The sequence below is a fragment of the Notothenia rossii genome (assembly GCF_949606895.1).
Source record: "Notothenia rossii genome assembly, chromosome: 5".
Taxonomy (NCBI): Eukaryota; Metazoa; Chordata; class Actinopteri; order Perciformes; family Nototheniidae; genus Notothenia; species Notothenia rossii.
This window is the reverse complement of record NC_136903.1, coordinates 19,877,834-19,897,672: the sequence shown is the minus strand read 5'-3', so window position 1 is coordinate 19,897,672 and position 19,839 is coordinate 19,877,834. Positions and strand designations below refer to the sequence as shown.

Here is a 19,839-nt window from a genome sequence, read left to right as displayed (position 1 = left end):
CTGGTGTATGGGGGCTTCCGCCTTCTTTCTTTAGTGGAGAAATAACACTTTGAATTTTGGAGCTAGCTAAGAGATGTTCTGCTCTGGGGTACATTTTCTTGTCTCTTACAGTGTGCCTTTCTGGTCATTGGCTTTTCTTTTTCTTTTACAGTACTTTACAGTAAGTGTGTGTACAGTATGAGCAGTCTGTTAGGGTGTCATTCTTCACTTGGAGTCAGCACTGTGATAATGAGTTCATTTGGAAACACACTCTGCAGGCTGCCTGTGCATGTGGGCACGTGCATGGTTGTGCATATTATCACTCTGTATATATATAACTATTGCACACTACATTGTACCGTATGTGTGTATGTGTTTTTGGGATGTGCACACCTGCAAATGTGTGTGTGTGTGAGAGATTGCAAGTGTGTGAATATGTCAGGTTGCCGCAGGAGACCAATTAGCTGGTGCATCAGTGAGGAGGTGAGCATACACACACCTGTGTGTGGCCCTATTACACCAGCTCATCACACACTCGCATAGCGACACACAGACAGCATTGCTCTGCTCATAATAGAAACATACTGACACTTACAGTACATTGACCATATGGAATAATGACTTCAGCGTGTCAAACTGTCAGACTTGAGTCACCAGCGTGCGTTATTTCAACCATGTGTTACTAACTTGACCAACTTTTGCAAAATTATGGGTTATCTTACTGCTGCTGAATGGTTGTCGCTACCAATATGTATTTTACATTTGAGCATTTCTATGCTGCGTACTTGTGTTTATACACAGCAGATGAGATCCAAAAGTGATTTGTTTCAAACTTTGCGTGCACTGACGCAATCAGGTGAGAGTGAAAAAGCAGATCACAGCCAATAAAGCAGCCAGGCCTCTTCATGTATAATTCAGATCTTTTATGGTGGGCTATGCACCCATATGGGCGTGCTAAAGGGAGACTAAGGCCATTTGCAGCCAGAGAAAAGCCCTTTTAAAAGCTAATCCCTGTGCCAGAGTCCTGCTCCTTTTACTGCGCCTCTTTAATGAATAGGTGTCCAATAAGGCCTTTTATTGTCTTAGCATATGTTGCTTTTATTAGGGGGAAATAATTAGGTTGTGCGGATCACTTCGGAAGTCCTCTCGCAAGATCAAAATGAGATAGTTTCACAGTCGTTGCGCAAGTCCTTCTGACTCCTTATCGTTTTCCCCTTGGATGCCTTGTGTCCTTGCTCCCTCACCTCCTCCTCTCCTTTGTTTCCTTCCCAGCTCCTCATCTTTATGCACCCCCCTCCTCCTCTCTACCTCTCATTCCCTCCACCTCATTTCTCACTTCCTCTTCTATTGTTCCCTCAAACATGCGGGCATTAAATGTATACAGCGATGTCGCATCGGACTGCGCATTTGCACACACACTCCAGCAAACATACACAAAGCAGATGAACAATCACAGGGGGACAGGAGGCAGTTGATGACTGACACTCGGTTGATCTTATCTGGCACAGAAGGGGTAAAGGGAGGGCCGCAGAGAGAAAGAGAGAGAAGGGGGGGTTTCTGCTGGGCTATGTGTTGTGTTCCTGTCACTCCTACATAGTTTATTCCTCTGCTCCATTCTCTCTCTGCCTCCTCATCTCCTACTACATCACTCTGCTCGCTTATATAGAAAGAAAGAATGTCAACAGGGCTCTTCTGTGATCTGGGACTCCGGGGAAAGAGATCCATTTCTCTCCAAGAGGTCCTACTATGACCGTTTACCCATGAGACCTCAGCTACAGTATGCCCTGTAAGTTATGAGGCCGGAGGGGGAAGGGGAAGGGGCTGCAGGGGAAAAGGGATCTGCAGAGGTTTGATGGAAAAGAACAGGGCCGAGTAAGGAGCAGGGGGCAAAGCTGACAGACTGAGAGAGATTGAGCGACCATGATGAAGAAACGGAAAGAAAAGAGGGAGGGGGGGGGGGGGAGAGGGCTGGTCCTTCCATCCTGTCCTTAATGCCCCTCAGGGGGGTACACTGCCCGTAGGTGAGTATTAGCCCTCCGCCTGTGGGCTAATGGAGGGTATGAAATAGAGTTTAGTACATACAGATGACCAGGGGTAGACTAATCACTGGGGAGACCCATGATGAGGAGAGCTGGTCATTCTCTGGGGGTCTCAACAAGCTCTCAGTAAGATTACAGTACGGCCATGGCTCCATTAAAGCCTTCAGCCTTCATCCAGTGCATTAGATGTGTAGAAGTGGGTTCATTTCAGAGGGCTTGCAGATTATGTTATGAATCCAGACCTGAAAAATAGCACTGCACCTTTACTTGCTTACATCTACTGTGACCTTTGACCCAGCTCAGTTAGGGGGATAGCGGTCAGGGGGTGAGTGTCAGGGTACTTTCTGAAGTGTGTGCTGAGGTGTTTGAGGTGCTCATCTCCTCTCCTCTTGGTTGAGTGGTCAAGATGAATGGAGGGACAGCTTGTTTATCAGAGGGGACCGCTTTACCCAGGATTCCCTCTTCAGCTGGGCCGTCAGCTCGCAGAGGTTACCACCGCTGAGCAAAGATGTCTATACACACACACACACACACACACACACACACACACACACACACACACACACACACACACACACACACACACACACACACACACACACACACACACACACACACACACACACACAAACTGCACACAAGCACAGAACGTTTTGATTTCAATGGTTATTTATTAAATGTAAAATATCTTTAGCACAGATTAAAAATCAGACACCTCCATTTATTTGAAACATCACAGGCTGAAAAAACAAAACATTTCTGAAACAGAATCACAATCCCTTTGAAATCCTATTTTCAGGAGAGCTAGTCCACGAGGCCGAGGGCTGAGGCAGAAACTGCTCCCTGGTCCCTTTACTCACTGTGGCAATACGCCAGGAAACACTTTCCAAATTCATGCTGTAGCCTCATGACATTGGATTGTAGAAAATAAGTTGTGATTAAAAAGTACTATTAGAATTAAGGTTTTTTTACCGCTTATAGATGAAGGAAAACAAATCTGTAGTTTACAAATCTGTAGTTTACCGTTTTCTTAAATAGGGTGAAATAGTATCATTGAGGTGACTTCAAATACCAGGAGGCTGCTTGTCTTTGATTGACAGCTTCCATCATTCAAGTACCAACAATTGTAAGCACATTATTTTTCCTCCAACCAAAACAGTGTTTTGACCTGCTGCACATCCAGAGGGCCTTGAGCATGACATATGCTGTGATGATCTGTAGTTCATGCCAGGAGCTGAACCTCTCAAATGGTGTCCCAGGCATTAAGAGCTTTGCCAACATATAGCACTGCTGCTGAATTGGAGTGCCATCACAGAGGTCAGCTGCTCCTCTCTGCTCTGCCTCAACCCTCACTGCTGTACAAATGCCAACTGACAACCACTGACACAGATGGTGAGCAGAAACACAGAAGGACAGGCAAAGGAAGAGAACCACCCACAGGAGTAAGAAAACAGGAAGACTCTACACACACTGTCCAAGAGAGGATATTGCCCGACAATAATATCAACTCCATATTTTAAACCTTTTTTTTGTATCTTTTCTTTTTTAAACCTTTTTTAAATTATTCTTTTTTTTTAGCACATGCCATATGAGAATTTGGGGATTATAAAAGTACCTGAAAGAATTGCTAGGTTTTCAGCATGCATAGCTGTTTGTATTTACACTTTGTATGTACAGGGATGGGCCAAAAACAGACTGCTCTACAGTACTGGGTTTATTTACATCCAGGTCAGAGGGAGATGTCATAACTACAGATGTGGGGGGTGAGGGGTCACATGCAAAGGGTCAGAGAAAGATCGTACGGCTGAGTACAACTTGGTTGATGAAGACACAGAACAGAACACAGCAAAGTAACAATACTGTTAATTCACAACATCACATCTCCCCCACATAGCCTTTTTGCTTTTGAATACGCTAAGGAGTTTCAGCAACTGGTTATTGCGTAACGCTATACAAGGGCATTTCTATTGCAAGTCCATGGTTTCCATGAGAGTCAATATTGAGATTGGAAGACTTGGATCTGATCCCAGAGCAGTTCCAGAGCCGTAGTAGTAGATCCCAGGCTAAGTGCAGGCTCATTGCTGCTTATCTGCAGTCAGCTTATTTGTTGGTGTTTTTGAATATTTTCTCACCATTTTAGATGTTCATTTCCACATATACAGAAATACATAGAACTGTCCTGCTCCTTTGGTTTGTCATATTGCTTGGCAATCTTTATTTTTAGCATAGAGGATCATTTTAGATTTAGTTGTTGTTTTGGTGCATATCATTTGTCCCGTCTTCTCCCCTCCCCAAATCATTGTGTTTATAGCAGAGCTCTTTTTCTTTTGGGAATGTTCAAGCGAAGTCTCAACTAAATCAAAATCAGTCCTGGTCAAGTCGTAAGTCTTCACTGGAGTCTTTAGGGCATTAGAATGTTGAGTAAGCTAAGTCTCCTCACTGCAAATGATCAGATAGTCTGAATAATAATAAGAAACAGCAATAAATGTATGTAGGTGAATCAATGTGGCTTTCTGAAAGGGCCAATTGCACAGCAATAGGCGGACATGTGACCATCATTAATTGAATCACAATAATTAAGTAAATGCACTTATTAATTACAGATACAAAACCTTTGCAGTAACCCTCAACACAACCAATTGCGGCATATTATTATTGTGTTAGAACTATTTGAAGTCTCATGTCAAGTCCACCTGTCAGGCCAGTCAGAATCTACAGCTCTGAGTAGTAGTATTAGATCAACTCTAAAACACCACAGATGTTTCTCTGAAACTACTGTACACAAGTAATGCTTCACATTTAGTTGCAGAAGATAGAAAGACACAGCGAAATCCATCAGTTTGTAGAGAGCAACATTTACAGGCATAATCTACAGTTTAACACGGGTTAGAAATGGCTGTTATGATGCACACAATTTCATTGATGTAACCTTTGATGTAGATCGTCCCATGTTTTTATTTGAGTATGTGATCGTGCGTCTGTGCAGGCGCATGCTCGTGTTCAGACATGCACAGATGAATACTGTATGTGATTTTGTCAAATTGTGTAATGTGTGTGTATTGAAAATGTTGGAGACCCCCTCTTGTTCTTTTTCTCACTATCGCACACACCCCTTGCCTCCTATCTGGGAATACACACACACACACACACACACACACACACACACACACACACACACACACACACACACACACACACACACACACACACACACACACACACACACACACACACACACACACACACAATGATAGATGGCTGTGGTGGGTGGTTGAGCATGTTAATGCCTAATCTCATCAGCCTTATCTTCTGCAGAGGTCACAGGGTCAAGTGGTGAGGGGATGAGCTAAACACCAATAAGATAGCACATTGGTGGAGACACAGCACTAACAGTGGATGTACTGCTCCATATACCACTAACTAGACTGTTGCAGGGCATAGAAAAAAAAAAGCAACTTAGTAAAAAAATCAAATACTGAAGTCATCATTATGAAGTCAGCCACATCCATCTGGATTATGAAATTGAACGTTTTTTTTTTATCCTTTTTTTTTGTACTTGCAGCAGCACCAGTGTTTGGTAACCCAACACAAACAAACTGCTTTGAAAGTCAGCCAAGTTCAAGGCGGGCGTCAGCGAGTCGGAGCATGCAGCACTGAAATCTTCAGTGGAGTTTAAAAGGCATTTAGCTTTCAGACGAGCCAAATCAGATGCCCTAAGCGAGGGAGATGAGTTAAACTGAGCGCGTGTGAACCTGCGACTCAGAGACACTGCTTGGCATTTGTCTGTCTTTGATATGGAGACATGTGATGTGGATGAAGTTATCGCCCCACTGGCAGGTGAGACAGACAGCGGCACACACAGAGATGCTGCCGTTTCATCTGCTGTTTACCAGCTCTCTCATCACACTGCACTTCAAACACACTCAATCTGCTGCTGCGACGTTACACACCAGAGCTACTGGCGGAAGTTTACTAAGAGCTTAGAGGGGGGTTGTGTGTGTGTGTGTGTGTGTGTGTGTGTGTGTGTGTGTGTGTGTGTGTGTGTGTGTGTGTGTGTGTGTGTGTGTGTGTGTGTGTGTGTGTGTGTGTGTGTGTGTGTGTGTGTGTGTGTGTGTGTGTGTGTGTGTGTGTGTGTGTGTGTGTGTGTGTGTGTGTGTGTGTGTGTGTGTGTGTGTGTGTGTGTGTGTGTTAATGAGAAAAATATTTCTTGGAATCTGCTTGGTGTGTGTATTTCAATCATTGCATTTGCATCTATATGCATATGTTTGTACATGTGAGAAGTATAAATGCTTTGGACCTCAATGGATCTTTCCACTTCATATGTGTTTGTCTCACAGCTGCTTTAGGAAGCTGTTCAAACAGTTGGCATGTAACGTGACTCCATTATGCATGTGTGTATGTGTTTGTGTCTTGCCCATGTTTGACTGCTACGTACAAGGGGTTGTCTCACAGCGTGCCAGTGCTCTGTGCTAAACATTAGTCCTCAGCCTCCACATCAGCGTTCCCTCTCACTCTCTCTGCCCCCCCCTCCCCTTCTCACTCTCTCTGCCTCTCATTGGGAGATAAAGAGGCGAGCCATTTCATGTGGCCGTATAGAAGTTGTCTCCAGCCCCGGAGTTTGCAGGGAAGCTGTCACAGCAGCTTTTAGCCCGAGCTGAAACATGAAAGATCCCTCTTTGAGCAGTTGGGTTATGTGTGTAATTCTCTCCGACGTGTTTATTCTGCTGCAGTTTTAACATTCATTTTCAAATGTCACAGAAATCTCCGTCCTCCAAGAATATCCCTACTAATTACTGACTGATGGGACGTGGTGCATTAGAGAAACTAGCAGGTTGCGTCCAAATAATGTTTTACTTGTTCAGTTTGTCTCGGCTTTAGACTTGAGTGATCTTTAAATGTAAACTAAAAATGAGACTTACTGAGAGAGCTTGAGAAAAAGCCTTGTGGCGTGTTCGTCTGTTTGTGAACAAATCTATAACAACCAACGTCTGATTTAAACACGTACTTGCATCATTTCCAATGCATATTCTCAACTTTGAAAGCCTGGCTGCACCCATACAGTATACACATCATCTGAACATATACATGTTCATAACCATAGCATTAACACTTTTACAGGGTCCATAAAAGCTGTTGTTTCCTGCTGATTCCCACAGACAGAAGCTGGTGTAATTTTCATGTCCTCAGATTGTACCGTCTTTACATCTGTTGCATTCTCATGGTCCCATATAGCCAGAAGTCCTGTACACACCGGATAGAGAAATAAATAAATAAATATATGTATATAAATATATGTACAGTAAGGGGTTATGCTGCTCCCATGGTAATATGACCCAGTCATCATGGGCTGCAGAGCGAGAGACAGCGTGTGTAGTCTTTTTTTTCTTTCCTGTTGACACTCGGTCTTGATGTGTCTCTTGTCTATCGTGTATGTCTCACAGAGGACATAACATTGTAGTTGGTGTCCGCTGTTCGTTCCCTTCTCTTCTTCTCTGGACAGGACATGTCCTAGTGTGTGAGTCAGTGAATGTGTTCTCTTTATTTTGTCTCCTCCCGCAGGCTGAGGCCGTCTCGTTGTCTCGTGAGTTGCCCGCTGACCTCCAATCTCTTTCTGTGTGTTTCTCCGTAGCAACAAGGGGCGGCCACCACGGTGTATTGTGCCGTGGCTCCGGAGCTGGAGGGCTTGGGCGGCATGTACTTCAACAACTGCTTCCGCTGCCTGCCGTCCAGCCAGGCCGAGGACCAGAGCAGCGCCGCCAGCCTGTGGGAGCTGAGCGAGCGCCTGGTGGCAGACGGGTCAGCAGGTATACAGGCCCTCTGATGGACAGAGGGGAGGGGGGAGGAGAAAGAGGAGGTGGAGGACTAGCCAAATCATCTCAAAGAGGAAGGGTGGTGGGTTACGGTCATGTCCAGTTAGGTATGAACTGAATAAAAGGTAACTGTATTCTGACTGCACAATACAAGAGAGCTGCCACAGCACAGAAGTCCATCTGGATATGTCACGTCACTACGGGGGCTAAAACACATTACACATACAGTACAGAAGGGGGTCTCATATACAATCTACTGAATAAATGAAAGTTGTGTTCAGCTCTGCTGTGATAGTTTACAATGGGAGGTGGGGGGTGGGAGATTTAGGACAAATTCAGGGATGTGTTATGTTTGTCTCTAGCTTTTTATAACTTTCTTGATTATTTTTCATTTATAAATTGTCTTTTTAAAAGTTCATAAAAGGTACTGACCTGTCTTGCTAAGAATACAGGGTTACCTAATAAGCATACACTCCATGGCATATGCATCAGTTTGCTGCAGTAGTGCACTGAAGGCCCAATACTGTGTCTTCCCAATTCAATTCAGTCTCTAGTTCCACGAAGATGTTTCCGATTGAAATACAGAGATCGTTGGTTAATCATTGTGCTAAATCTTTTTGGGCATAGAAGAAAAAAGGAGTAATGGGCATGTGACACTCATGAATATATAAACACACTAGAGGTATGATTCTTATGACTATATACATTATTCTGCAATACTTGTATTTCTTATCAATGTCCCTATTCACTTTCTGTACAATATTTACAATATCTTAATTCTGGGCATGTGCTAAAGGGGTGTGGGCATAATCGTTTGTTATTTTATTTAATCTATACTCTGGTAAATCTAAATGATAATTTGGAGGTATTTGTGGGATGATCCATGTCCGCTTGAGTAGTCCAGGACCTTGAATTTCTGTGTTTCTTCCCCAGTTGTTTGAGTAGATGAATGTGAGGGATTTCCATCCGCTGTCATTATTTATCATCATTGTTTTAATATTGAATCTGGCTTCGGGGTTTGCTGTGGATTGGTCGCCTTGAAGCCGCTGTTGGGTCGCTTTTGAGACATTGTGCTTTATGGCAGTCTGGGTGTTGAGGTTGCTCTTGAAACATCAGCATTCCAGTGTCATGATATCTGTAAGAAAAAACAAAAAGGGAAAAAAACAATTAATAAAAATCTGTTTAACAGTAAGATGTGTGTGAAATTATTTAAGAACAAAAGTGGAGGTGCATTCATCTGGAGGCCATTAGGGGGAGATATTTCTGTAGCTGACAAGAGAGCAACTCTGGAGTATGACTAAGAGGGACTGTTTCTGAGGAAAGTATTAATTGTGTATTAAAAAAGCCAAAACATTACACAGAGTTTAGTGACACATTTAATGAAACATTTTCTCCAAGCTTTGCTCAAATGCTTTAGGACAGGAGTTATGTGCAAAAGAAAGATCAAACAGTCAATCATAAATAACACATTCAGAACAACTCTGTTCTTTTTGGTCCACACATAGACACACAGTCAGACCATCTGAGCTGCCTTTTTATTTTTCCTGTCCCTCCGATGCAGACACACTCACAGAACACACACTCACAGATATAGCCAGAAACATGCGGAGCCTTGACACAGCCATGGCCGGCAGAGAAACTGATACCAGTGTCCTGCCCTGTCCTAATCTGTCCTGCACCCAGAGTACAGCTGTCTTATCACTGTCCTTTCACAGCACTGGACACACACACACACACACACACACACACACACACACACACACACACACACACACACACACACACACACACACACACACACACACACACTGCAAGAGCACTCGCAGTCTTTTATGTACCCTGCGAGGAAGAGTGGGAAACCAAGCAGATTGTTCTAACTATTCAGGGTCGGAACAAAGCTGTGACCCATGGATGAAAATGGCCATACTGAAAAAGAGTAAACAGCAGTGTTATATTTGTAATTGTGTAATTGATAACAAGGACTGCCGATGGACATGAGCTATTAGCTCAAATCTGGAATAATTAATTTCTTCTCTTTTCTGAGATGAATGTATTTGTATGCATGGTCCTTGTTGAAATAAATACGTAATAAAACAAAACAAAGGAGTCTCACGACCGCTGTCCATGGTGCTGATCCGGCTGTGATTTCAATCTCTGCTACATTTAAAATAATTTTGTGCACACATGAGCATTTTTTTTCTTCTATAATGAATTATATAACATTTCACCATGACACACACCTCTTCGAGAGTGAGACTAGTGTGTGACTGCAAACATATTTCCCGGTTAGTTTGTGTTTAGCGTGTCAGCTGTTTAGTTTCCCTCTGCTTGTTGTTAGACCCCAGAGACCTATTTAGTCAGTGGCCCTGCTGTGTTTTGTCGTTTCCAAAAAACACTCCTGTTGGGCTGAGCCACCACTGGATATAGTAAAGACAACTCCAGCCTTATCTCTCAAGATGAATCCGACTACTGTAACATGACACACTTCAATGCTTTTGAAATAATTGTATTCAAAGGATTTCTAGACTGAGTAACTTCTTAAGATGGGTATTTTATTGCAGTTTCACAACCTGCTTCAGTGATGATCCCAAAGAGAGTAATTCCACACCTGAGACTTCTTCCTCTCCCTCACCTCCCTCAATGCTAAAAGAGGAAGACTCAACAGAGGAATACAATAACTGACACTGATGAAGGCATCGTGCTCAGCTATCCCTGCATGTCTAGCTTATCAATGACAACTACATAAAAGTGGAGCTATGGGAAACAGGCGTTTGAGGAAGCCTTCGATTGGTGGGGCGGACCGGAGACACGAAGGAGGATCTTCAGGAGAACAAACAAACAACAGACGTCTGTGCACTGCAGAGGCCGATCCATGGGTGTGTGCCTGAGTGGAGAGGGAGGGTCCTGCCTGGCTTTCATACAAAGTCCTATCGATCAGGCCCTATCGGAATCATCTGATAGCTAATCAATAAGCTACACTTCCTCTCAGCGAGCGGGGGGGAGAGAGGAGCACGGCTCTCACAAGTGTAGGACCTTGATCCTTTGACCCAACAGTGGAGGCCCCACACACACACACACACACACACACACACACACACACACACACACACACACACACACACACACACACACCTGCAAACACACACACACACACACACACACACACACACACACACACACACACACACACCTGCAAACACACACACACACACACACACACACACACACACACACACACACACACACACACACACACACACACACACACACACACACACCTGCAAACACACACACTTTTAATTCCTGTCTCTCTTCATTTCTCTGTCACTTCATCTCTCTTATAATAACTCAACAAGGCAATACAACAACTGCAAGCCTGTGCAAACCAAATAACCAATGTGCATTAGAATGTTATTTTAATTAGTTGGATTTACAGTTGATTTTTTTTCCCTTCACTGAGTTTATTTCAATTTCGGCCGTAATTGTTTACGACTGACCATTTCATTTTCCATTATTATTTTTATTTCTTCTTGTGATTAATTTCACCTCTCAAGGAATAATTATGAGAGGATTGATCTGATGATGCCTTTGTTCTACTCCTATTGGCTCCATTGACTGAGGGAATGCCATGTTGCCATTTGGAGCGGATATATTTAATGATCACAATCAATGTTAAAGCTCTCTCTAGACTCAACTAACTCAATAAATATCTGCCAGGAGGAAATTTACCATCTAACTACAGCAGGCAATAAAGTCTTGCTCTCCGGTCTCCCCCTCCCCCTACTCTCTTTCCACCTCTCCCTTTTGAGGATGATATTGTGATTACAACTCTTGATCCATTTTCATAAAGTAATACTGCTGAGTCAATGAACACATTATGTCTTGGCAGCGTCAGTAGATCATTCATTTATAATATTTAAAGAAAACAAATCTTCAAGGTACAGTAGTTGATTTTATAACATTTTGGGGGGGCTTCTTTCCCTTTATAATATAGTTTACCTTTTCTTATTTATTTAACAGGCTTCAGATTCTTAAAGTTTATGAAATGAGTCTTTATACAATGTGTGTTTTAATTTACAAAATAATTTCAGGTGAAGGGATCATTCCTATGCACTTCAATACATACTTATAAAACATAATAATTAACACGTTTATTTTTATGAAACACACACTATCAAATCTCAACCCCCCGTAGTGTCTGACTCGTAGAGCTCAAGTGTGCACCCGTTTCAGGGGAACACACATCTGGAATGGCCTGTACTTCTCTGCATTGCTTTAAAAAAATGCCTGAAAAAAATACCATTGTATGATACCTGGTTTTCATATTACAATTTCCTTTCTTTTTTTACATGTGTGTAATTTGTATTCAAAGTTTTAAGTATAGAGTACATATATGGAAAGAGGGGGACAGAGGGGACAGCATAAAGCCAAGAGCTACTGGTCGGATTTGACATCCTTTATTAATACATTTAAAAACCTTTTTTTCAGAATAATTCAGTAAAAGTTGTGTTGCAAATGTTTAAACATATTATTTGAATGGACTTTTAGGAGGACAAAACCCCTACAGCCCCCTTGTTTGTTAAGTGTGTGAATGTGTGTGAGTGAGGCTTCTCAGGTAAACGGTGCAAGGGGGCTGCCCCGTCTTGCTGTGCCAGATACATTTCTTTAACTAACCACTAAAGTAGAAAAACAGCCGATGCTCAGAAATGCACTACAAATAAGATGTGGATGTTTTATATGACAGGAAGTACTGCATTTTAAGTAGCTCACTCTTTGCAAATGATGAACGTTTTGTAACACGAAGACGCTGGAGTTGTTGGCAAATGCAACAAAGTAAATGTTTGTCCTGCTCTTTTATACAGATTCTTTGAAGTAGCATTAATAACATTTGGATCCAGATAGATTCAGTGAGCGTGTTCACTATCAAATGCACTTATTTCCCCCCGAAGATCTGCTCGTGCGATCTATAACTTTCTCTGTTTTTATTGAAGTCTCAACACGGCACCTTTGAGGAAATCCTTCCAGCCCCAAATCCCCAGCGTGTCCTCACCGCTAGACAGCATGACCTTGTAAACCCTGAGTTATTTTACTCACCCATTGTGTGAGGATAGAAAGAAAAGAGAGAGAGAGGGAGAGGGAGGAAGAGGAGGGACGGGGGAGGAAGAGAAAAAAGAGCTCCTGCCTGTCACGGCTTTCAAACACAAAGAAAAATGAGCACTTGGGCTGAAGTACAATTATTAGCCCCTGTCTACAGATTCATCACACTATAGAGAGGGAGGGAGAGGGTGGGGGGGAGATAGGGAGAGGAGGGGAGCAAGAGGTGGAGTCGAGGAAGGCAGAAAAAAGAGCTGTATAGGTATGGGCAGAGCAGTATGGGAGAGGGAAAGACAATGAGGAGAAACAACGGAGGAAATAGAAAATAGGGCTGTAACAATGTGAGGAAGAACTGAGTGGTGCGGGGGGGGGGGGTAAGGTAGAGCATGCAAAGCTACCGCAGAGTGGGGAGGAAAAGAGGGGGAGGGAGCTTTTAGAGGAATAAAAGAGTGAGGAAAAGAGAAAGAGCAAGGCAGAGGTAAAGGAAGGTAAAATGAAATAAGAGGATTTGTCGGGCCAGCAGTTGGTGGCAGTAATAAAGCCTGCTAATCTGAGGGAGAACGCTTGGCTGCTCTCACACTGACTCTCCTGACGCCCCACTTTACCACCAGGCCACGCCAAGGTCACACACACACACACACACACACACACACACACACACACACACACACACACACACACACACACACAGACACACACACACACACACACACACACACACACACACACACACACACACACACACACCTGTTTCAGTCTTCCCCGTTCCTCTTTTGTGAATTTGTACATGTGCTTCCCTCCTTCTTCCAAATGTTTTTCCACCACTGCTGACCCCTCTCCTCACCGCCCTATCCCCCCACAACCCCCCACCCCCTCAGCCATGTTGATTTTGAAATCTCATTTTTCTCTGTTTCTTAACTGGCTCCGCCGTGTGAATCAATACCTTTCAAAACCATTACATAAATACATCTGTCACACGCAGATAGTAGAGTGAGTATGTGATGTGTCTGGTTAAGGCCACCGTAGGGTGAAAGGAGATATGAAGTGTGTGTGTTTGTGCGTGAGTGTGTTTTCTCAGAGGACAGCGAGTGTCATTTTGTGTGACCAGGTGTGTCGGGCGGAGAGAAAGGTTGTTATTGAGCTGCGGTAAATGACGCATAACCTGGTGCACCGCTTACTTAGCCCCAGACCCCTGTTCTCTCTGTCTCTTCTTTTGTCAGTCAGAGTGTGCGTGTGCGTGTGCGTGTGTGTGTGTGTGTGTGTGTGTGTGTGTGTGTGTGTGTGTGTGTGTGTGTGTGTGTGTGTGCGTGTGTGTGTGTGTGTGTGTGTGTGTGTGTGTGTGTGTGTGTGTGTGCGTCGTGGGTATGACTGTTTGATTTCTTGAATGTCTGAAGTAATGAATGACATGACATGTAAGGAAGTGAATGCAAAAGGTGTAAAATATTTTGCACCTGGCTTTATGAAGCTCTAATTTAGATGTGCAAACTTGGCTGGGAACTACTTTCTAGTCCCCAAAAGTAAAACTAGGGGATTGTTTGAACGTTTTAAAACCTGCAACAATGTGTTACCTGAGTTTCTGTCATAACAGTTCTATTTTATTATTTTCGTTTTTCTACGTATTCATTTTTTTACACATGCAAATTCCTTGCATGTGTAAACCTATTTGGTAATAAAACAGATTCTGATTTAGTGCCAACATGATGACAATGAAGATGCTTTTGTACTACCACCTCCCCATTTATTTATTTTAGAAGAAGCCACAACTTCTCCAATTATGAATGTCTAAAACAAGCAGTCACATTTAATTCCCTTAAGTGGCAGAATGCTTTAAATCAGAAACTCTCTGCAGAATATGAATAAGTATACAATATGACCAATCCATTCATTTCTTGTCACACAACCATTTTGGTCAGTACCTTAAAAGGAATTGATGTTTGTTATCCAGTCCCACTTAGCTCAAATACATGTATATCATTGACATATCCAGATATACTGCGATACTGTGACAGAGAACACAAGGAAACCAAACAGGGAGATAGAGAAGGACGTGGATAAAAGGAATGATTGATAGAGAGAGAAAGATGGGGGGTGTTTCAGCTCCTCAATGGGGCCATCTGGAGCTGTAAAGATAGTTTAATCTAAAATAAAATAAAACATAATCGTTATATTTCATTCTCTCAAACGCAAATATGGAATACTTCATTTTTGGTCTTGCAGCAGTTTCATATTCCATTATTTTCCGCTCATCACCCTTTAGTGTTGTCATTGGCATTTTCACAGCTCACTTCTCTGACGGTGTAGACTGTGATTGACGGTGTGATGCAGATTTACATGTCATGCTGAAATAGCGCAATAACCTGAGCGCAGATAATCACCTCATTGAGAATCGCTCCGGCCTCTCTCCACTCACAATTACTATTGTGTATTTGATCATATAACCACTCTCCAACAATGCACTTAATGGGCTTATTGGCAGCGGACCAGGACTTGCTTGTAAATAAGCCTGATGGTGTTTGATTCTAATAAATTAGGCTCATATATGCAAACACGCTGAAATCATAACAATATCTAAATGTGTATCGGCAGAGGTGGGGTGGTGACAGGCGGAGATTTATGGTGCTACCAATTGGCCGGCCTCATCACTCACTCAGCTATCTTCAACTTTTTTATTTGTTTAATTTCCAAATGTGATTGCTACACCACTCCCGCTCGTGCTGATAAATGCAAAAGATCATGGGTAGAGGAGGCCAAGATTAATACGCATAATTTTTCAACTGGGCCAATCCATAGAAAAAGAAAGGAATGTGCTAAGAGCTCTGAGGAGGAATAAAAGCCATTCCTGCTGGACATGATGTAACCGGGCACTATAAAGTAAATAATGTATTTCCCTCCATCTCTCTCCCTGATTGGGGCTGTTTGGGTGAAAAGCCTTTTAACCAAATAAAAAACAAAGCCAAAATACATACAGGGCGGAAAAAGCTCTATGACCTCATATAATATTGCTGTCATTTATTTGCCTGCATAATGTGAGCTTCGGGTTTAAAACAGCACAGTGTCACAGAGACGAAGAGCTACATTTCAAAAAAGCGAAACAACTTACAACATACAAAATTGTATGTAAAAGATAAGGCTCAATAAATCAAGGTACAGTTTACAGCAATACATTTAATGAGCAATTAATGAATTTAAGTACAGCAATATGGGATAATTAACCTGACGCTGATACTGACAGTACCAACAATAACAGCACCCTGGCGAATAAGAAGATACTATTTTTGTTAAGAATCTTTATTAAAAGAATGGTTTGCAATACTAATGTGTATGTCCGTGTGCTTGTGCGAGATATAATGTGTGTGACAAAGGGATAAAGGGAAGGGAGAAAAGTCACCTCTCAAAAACACACTCACATACCTACGAGATTAATTACAAGTACCTTGAATCACTGTGCAATTAATTAACTCATCCTTAGTAATGAGGGTGTGTGTGTGTGTGTGTGAGAGAGAGTGTGTGTGAACTGTGCGTACTGTGTGTCAAACAGACAGCCCCTCCATCTCTCCACCTCTCGCCCTGTCCCCTCTCTAATTGCTTCCCTCTCTATTAAAATGCAGTCTGCTGTGACATCACTCAACCCTCTGTTAGAGCAGGCCAGGACACCTGGCAAACCACATATACACACACACACACACACACACACACACACACACACACACACACACACACACACACACACACACACACACACACACACACACACACACACACACACATTACACACATTACACACACAGGTACACATACACAGTTTATTATATAGAGCATGGTTTGTGTGGGTTTTGGGGATGATTTCAGATCTGAGGGTAAACGTGGGATTATTTCTCCTTAAAGATGAATCCAGCCGGAGCAACAACAGTGCTGACATCACACACCTGTGGTGTCACTCCCAGCGAACGGGTGTGTGTGTTTCTGGAGGCAGGTACACAGACTGGACTGTAGAATCTGGATGGACTGATGTGTAATGTGAGTGTTGTTGATCTGGATTACAATAATTGTTAACTAGCTCCACATTATAGAAAAAACTGTCCATCACCACATGCTGAAAATGTTGTTCCTCACAAATACGTAAGTAAATAAAAACACAGAAAAACAACAACTGTTTGATTTGAAATGTCTGATAGAAAATAGTTCATCTTTATCCATTTTGGCCTCTGTCCAGGGAAATAGTGTAATTCCAGCTTTGCCATATATGTATATACTCTGTATTTTATAGATATATATAATATACATATATCTATTAATGTGAAGATATCGATATTGAGACTGATCTGTAAGGAATAAATATATATTAAACTTGATAGTATGTTAACGTCAAATAATAAAAAACCACATTATTTGAAATCGTCCAAATACAAGTTGAAAACCACGACAATAAACCCAGAAGTAATGTCGGACGCCCCCTCGCCATTCTCTTTACTCTTTCTCTCATTCTTTCCCTCTGTATCAGAGTTAATCTGATTGGTGCACAAATCATGCTGACATCAGCACTGGTGGAAGTTGGCCTACTCCTGCACACATGCATGCATGCACGCACACACACACACACACACACACACACACACACACACACACACACACACACACACACACACACACACACACACACACACACACACACACACACACACATACACACACACACACACACACACACACACACACACACACTGTGAGGTGAGAGCAGTGACATGCTCCACGGTGATCATGAGGACAGTGGATAACAGATCTCTCTTTTATCATTCCCTGACTTTCCCTGACATTTAAAAAGCCATTAACACCACTGAGATTCACCCTCGTGTACATTTCATATGGAAGCACCCCCAGCGCACCCCCAGCGCACACACACACACACACACACACACACACACACACACACACACACACACACACACACACACACACACACACACACACACACACACACACACACACACACACACGCTTGCCACTCACTCACAGGGTTTCTACACACTAGTGTGTGGTAATGATCTCAGCGATAACATAAAGCCCAAATGACACAGACAGAGCTGTGAATTATACCTTAATAAGCTTTCCACACCTGCCCTCTTTTTCTGTGAGATTAAAGAAAAGAGATCCAGCCCACTCGCTGATGTATTTTAATAGCGGTAAGACACAGCTAGTGATACGCTTATTGATCCCGTGTTCCAATCAATGAGGATTTGGGGCATTGATATCCTGATCAGAATGCAGCCCTCCCCCCCCCCCCCCCCCCCCTCCCCAACATGGTGACAAATGGACACTAAATGGCAGTTGTGTTAGAGTGACTGCCTTTGTGAATGGTAATTATCCACCAATTCAGCCACATATAATGTAAACACTAACAGCATAATAGTATTTGCTGCTGAGCACTGTATTAATTTATGGCCCATTATTGTAAGACCATCGTTACAATGCGAGGAAGCATTTATTGTAATCAGAGGACTGAGAATGGAAGCACTGCTAATGTATGTAATGTACTCACGAGCAGTCTGCCTGAGAAAACAGTGTGGTAGCTAATGCAGCAAATGACATACGGCCTCACTCTTTGTTGTTAGCATTTATTAGCATCGAACAAAGGCCGGAGTGCAAACATCAACAGCTATCGACTAATTATATTCCATTGCGTCGGCGTGGAAAACAAGAAGCTAACATACTCCGCAGTGATACAATGGTCACCCCACCACTTAATCTGCAGGATATTAACATGGAACTGAATCTTAGCTCGCAGCTCGGCTGGGCCTGCAGTATGAGTCATGACTAGCAGTGATATACAGCAGATACAGACATTGAGCTCAGTCATTCAAATGCGTGTTATTGTAATTCTGCAGAAGGCGGGGGCACTTTTAGTGATTATGGATAGGACCTTTTTTAATTCCTTTGAAAACGGCTCTAAATCTTACAGAGCCAGCGGCGCAAAGAGACGTTTAGAAGACAGGAGACATGTTTGCAGATGGAAAATCATGAGAGGGGAAAAGAGAGGAGAGACAAAGTCAGAGAGGGCTTGAGGGAATGGTTGACTCTTGGTTTACGGCAGTCGGGGTCACAGGTGTGAAATAACTGGCATATTCAAAGATAAAAGAGTGAAAAAGAACATGAAGGAAGAGATCTTTGTTTTAAATATTCAGATCTAATGTCAAGAAGAAAGCCAAAGATACTGGACTTCTGAACATAGAGAAAAAGGCTCTCTGCACAGTCAAATATTCCCCCTCAAGCAGTGTTTGTATTTTTGATTCTGTGTTTATGTATTTGCTCCGGAGAAGGTATCGCAGAATGAATGCTTTGAGTTTAGAGCAGCTAAGGCTCAGAGCGAAACAACAGCTAGATTCTGGGGAAATACTTTACTGAGTGAAAGAAAGGAGGAGGAGATGGAGGAGAGGATCTGAACAAAGAGAGTCCCATTCTCTCATCCCCTCTAAAGGTCTGCTGAGCTGGAGATATGGCACTGACAGAGTTCGACTCGCTCTTAGCTGCACTTTTAATGCTGCGGGCCAAACAGCCTGCGACTCTAGATAGTAGGTGTACTTACTCACGTCTGTTTTCATCATGTGTGAGAAAGTTTGGCATTAATTCACATCTCCGTTATTAGAATTTCCTCTCACGCTGATATGCGGCTGCTTTTATCTTGCCTCATGAACATAATGAGCTCAAAGACTGAAGATGCTTCCCGAGAGGGATGCGTTGTTGATCACTGCTTCTCCACTTGAGTTTTTATTTTTGTCTATCACCCTCTGTGCATCATTTTGTATTCAGTGCAGTGTACAGTGTTGTCTGGCCTCTGTTGATCTGAGTTGCAGAGGAGTGCAATGCACTGTGTCTCAACCTTTGTCCATAACTCTGCCTGCTGTAAGTCAGGCCGGCAGCCA

The 19,839-nt window shown here is 42.8% G+C and overlaps 2 protein-coding genes across 2 annotated transcripts in view; one reads left to right on the top strand and one right to left on the bottom strand.

Moving 5' to 3' along the window:
* Nucleotides 1-9,020, top strand: part of wwox (WW domain containing oxidoreductase) — a 134,850-nt gene extending 125,830 nt beyond the window's left edge. Inside the window, exon 9 of the mRNA XM_079683238.1 lies at nt 7,648-9,020. Coding sequence (XP_079539364.1) covers nt 7,648-7,839 — 192 coding nt within the window. The 3' untranslated portion in view covers nt 7,840-9,020. The remainder of the gene's footprint in view (nt 1-7,647) is intronic.
* Nucleotides 8,458-19,839, bottom strand: part of LOC307040427 (transcription factor Maf-like) — a 46,774-nt gene continuing 35,392 nt past the window's right edge. The window contains exon 3 of the mRNA XM_079683239.1: nt 8,458-8,963. The gene's annotated coding sequence lies outside the window, so the exon portion shown is untranslated. The remainder of the gene's footprint in view (nt 8,964-19,839) is intronic.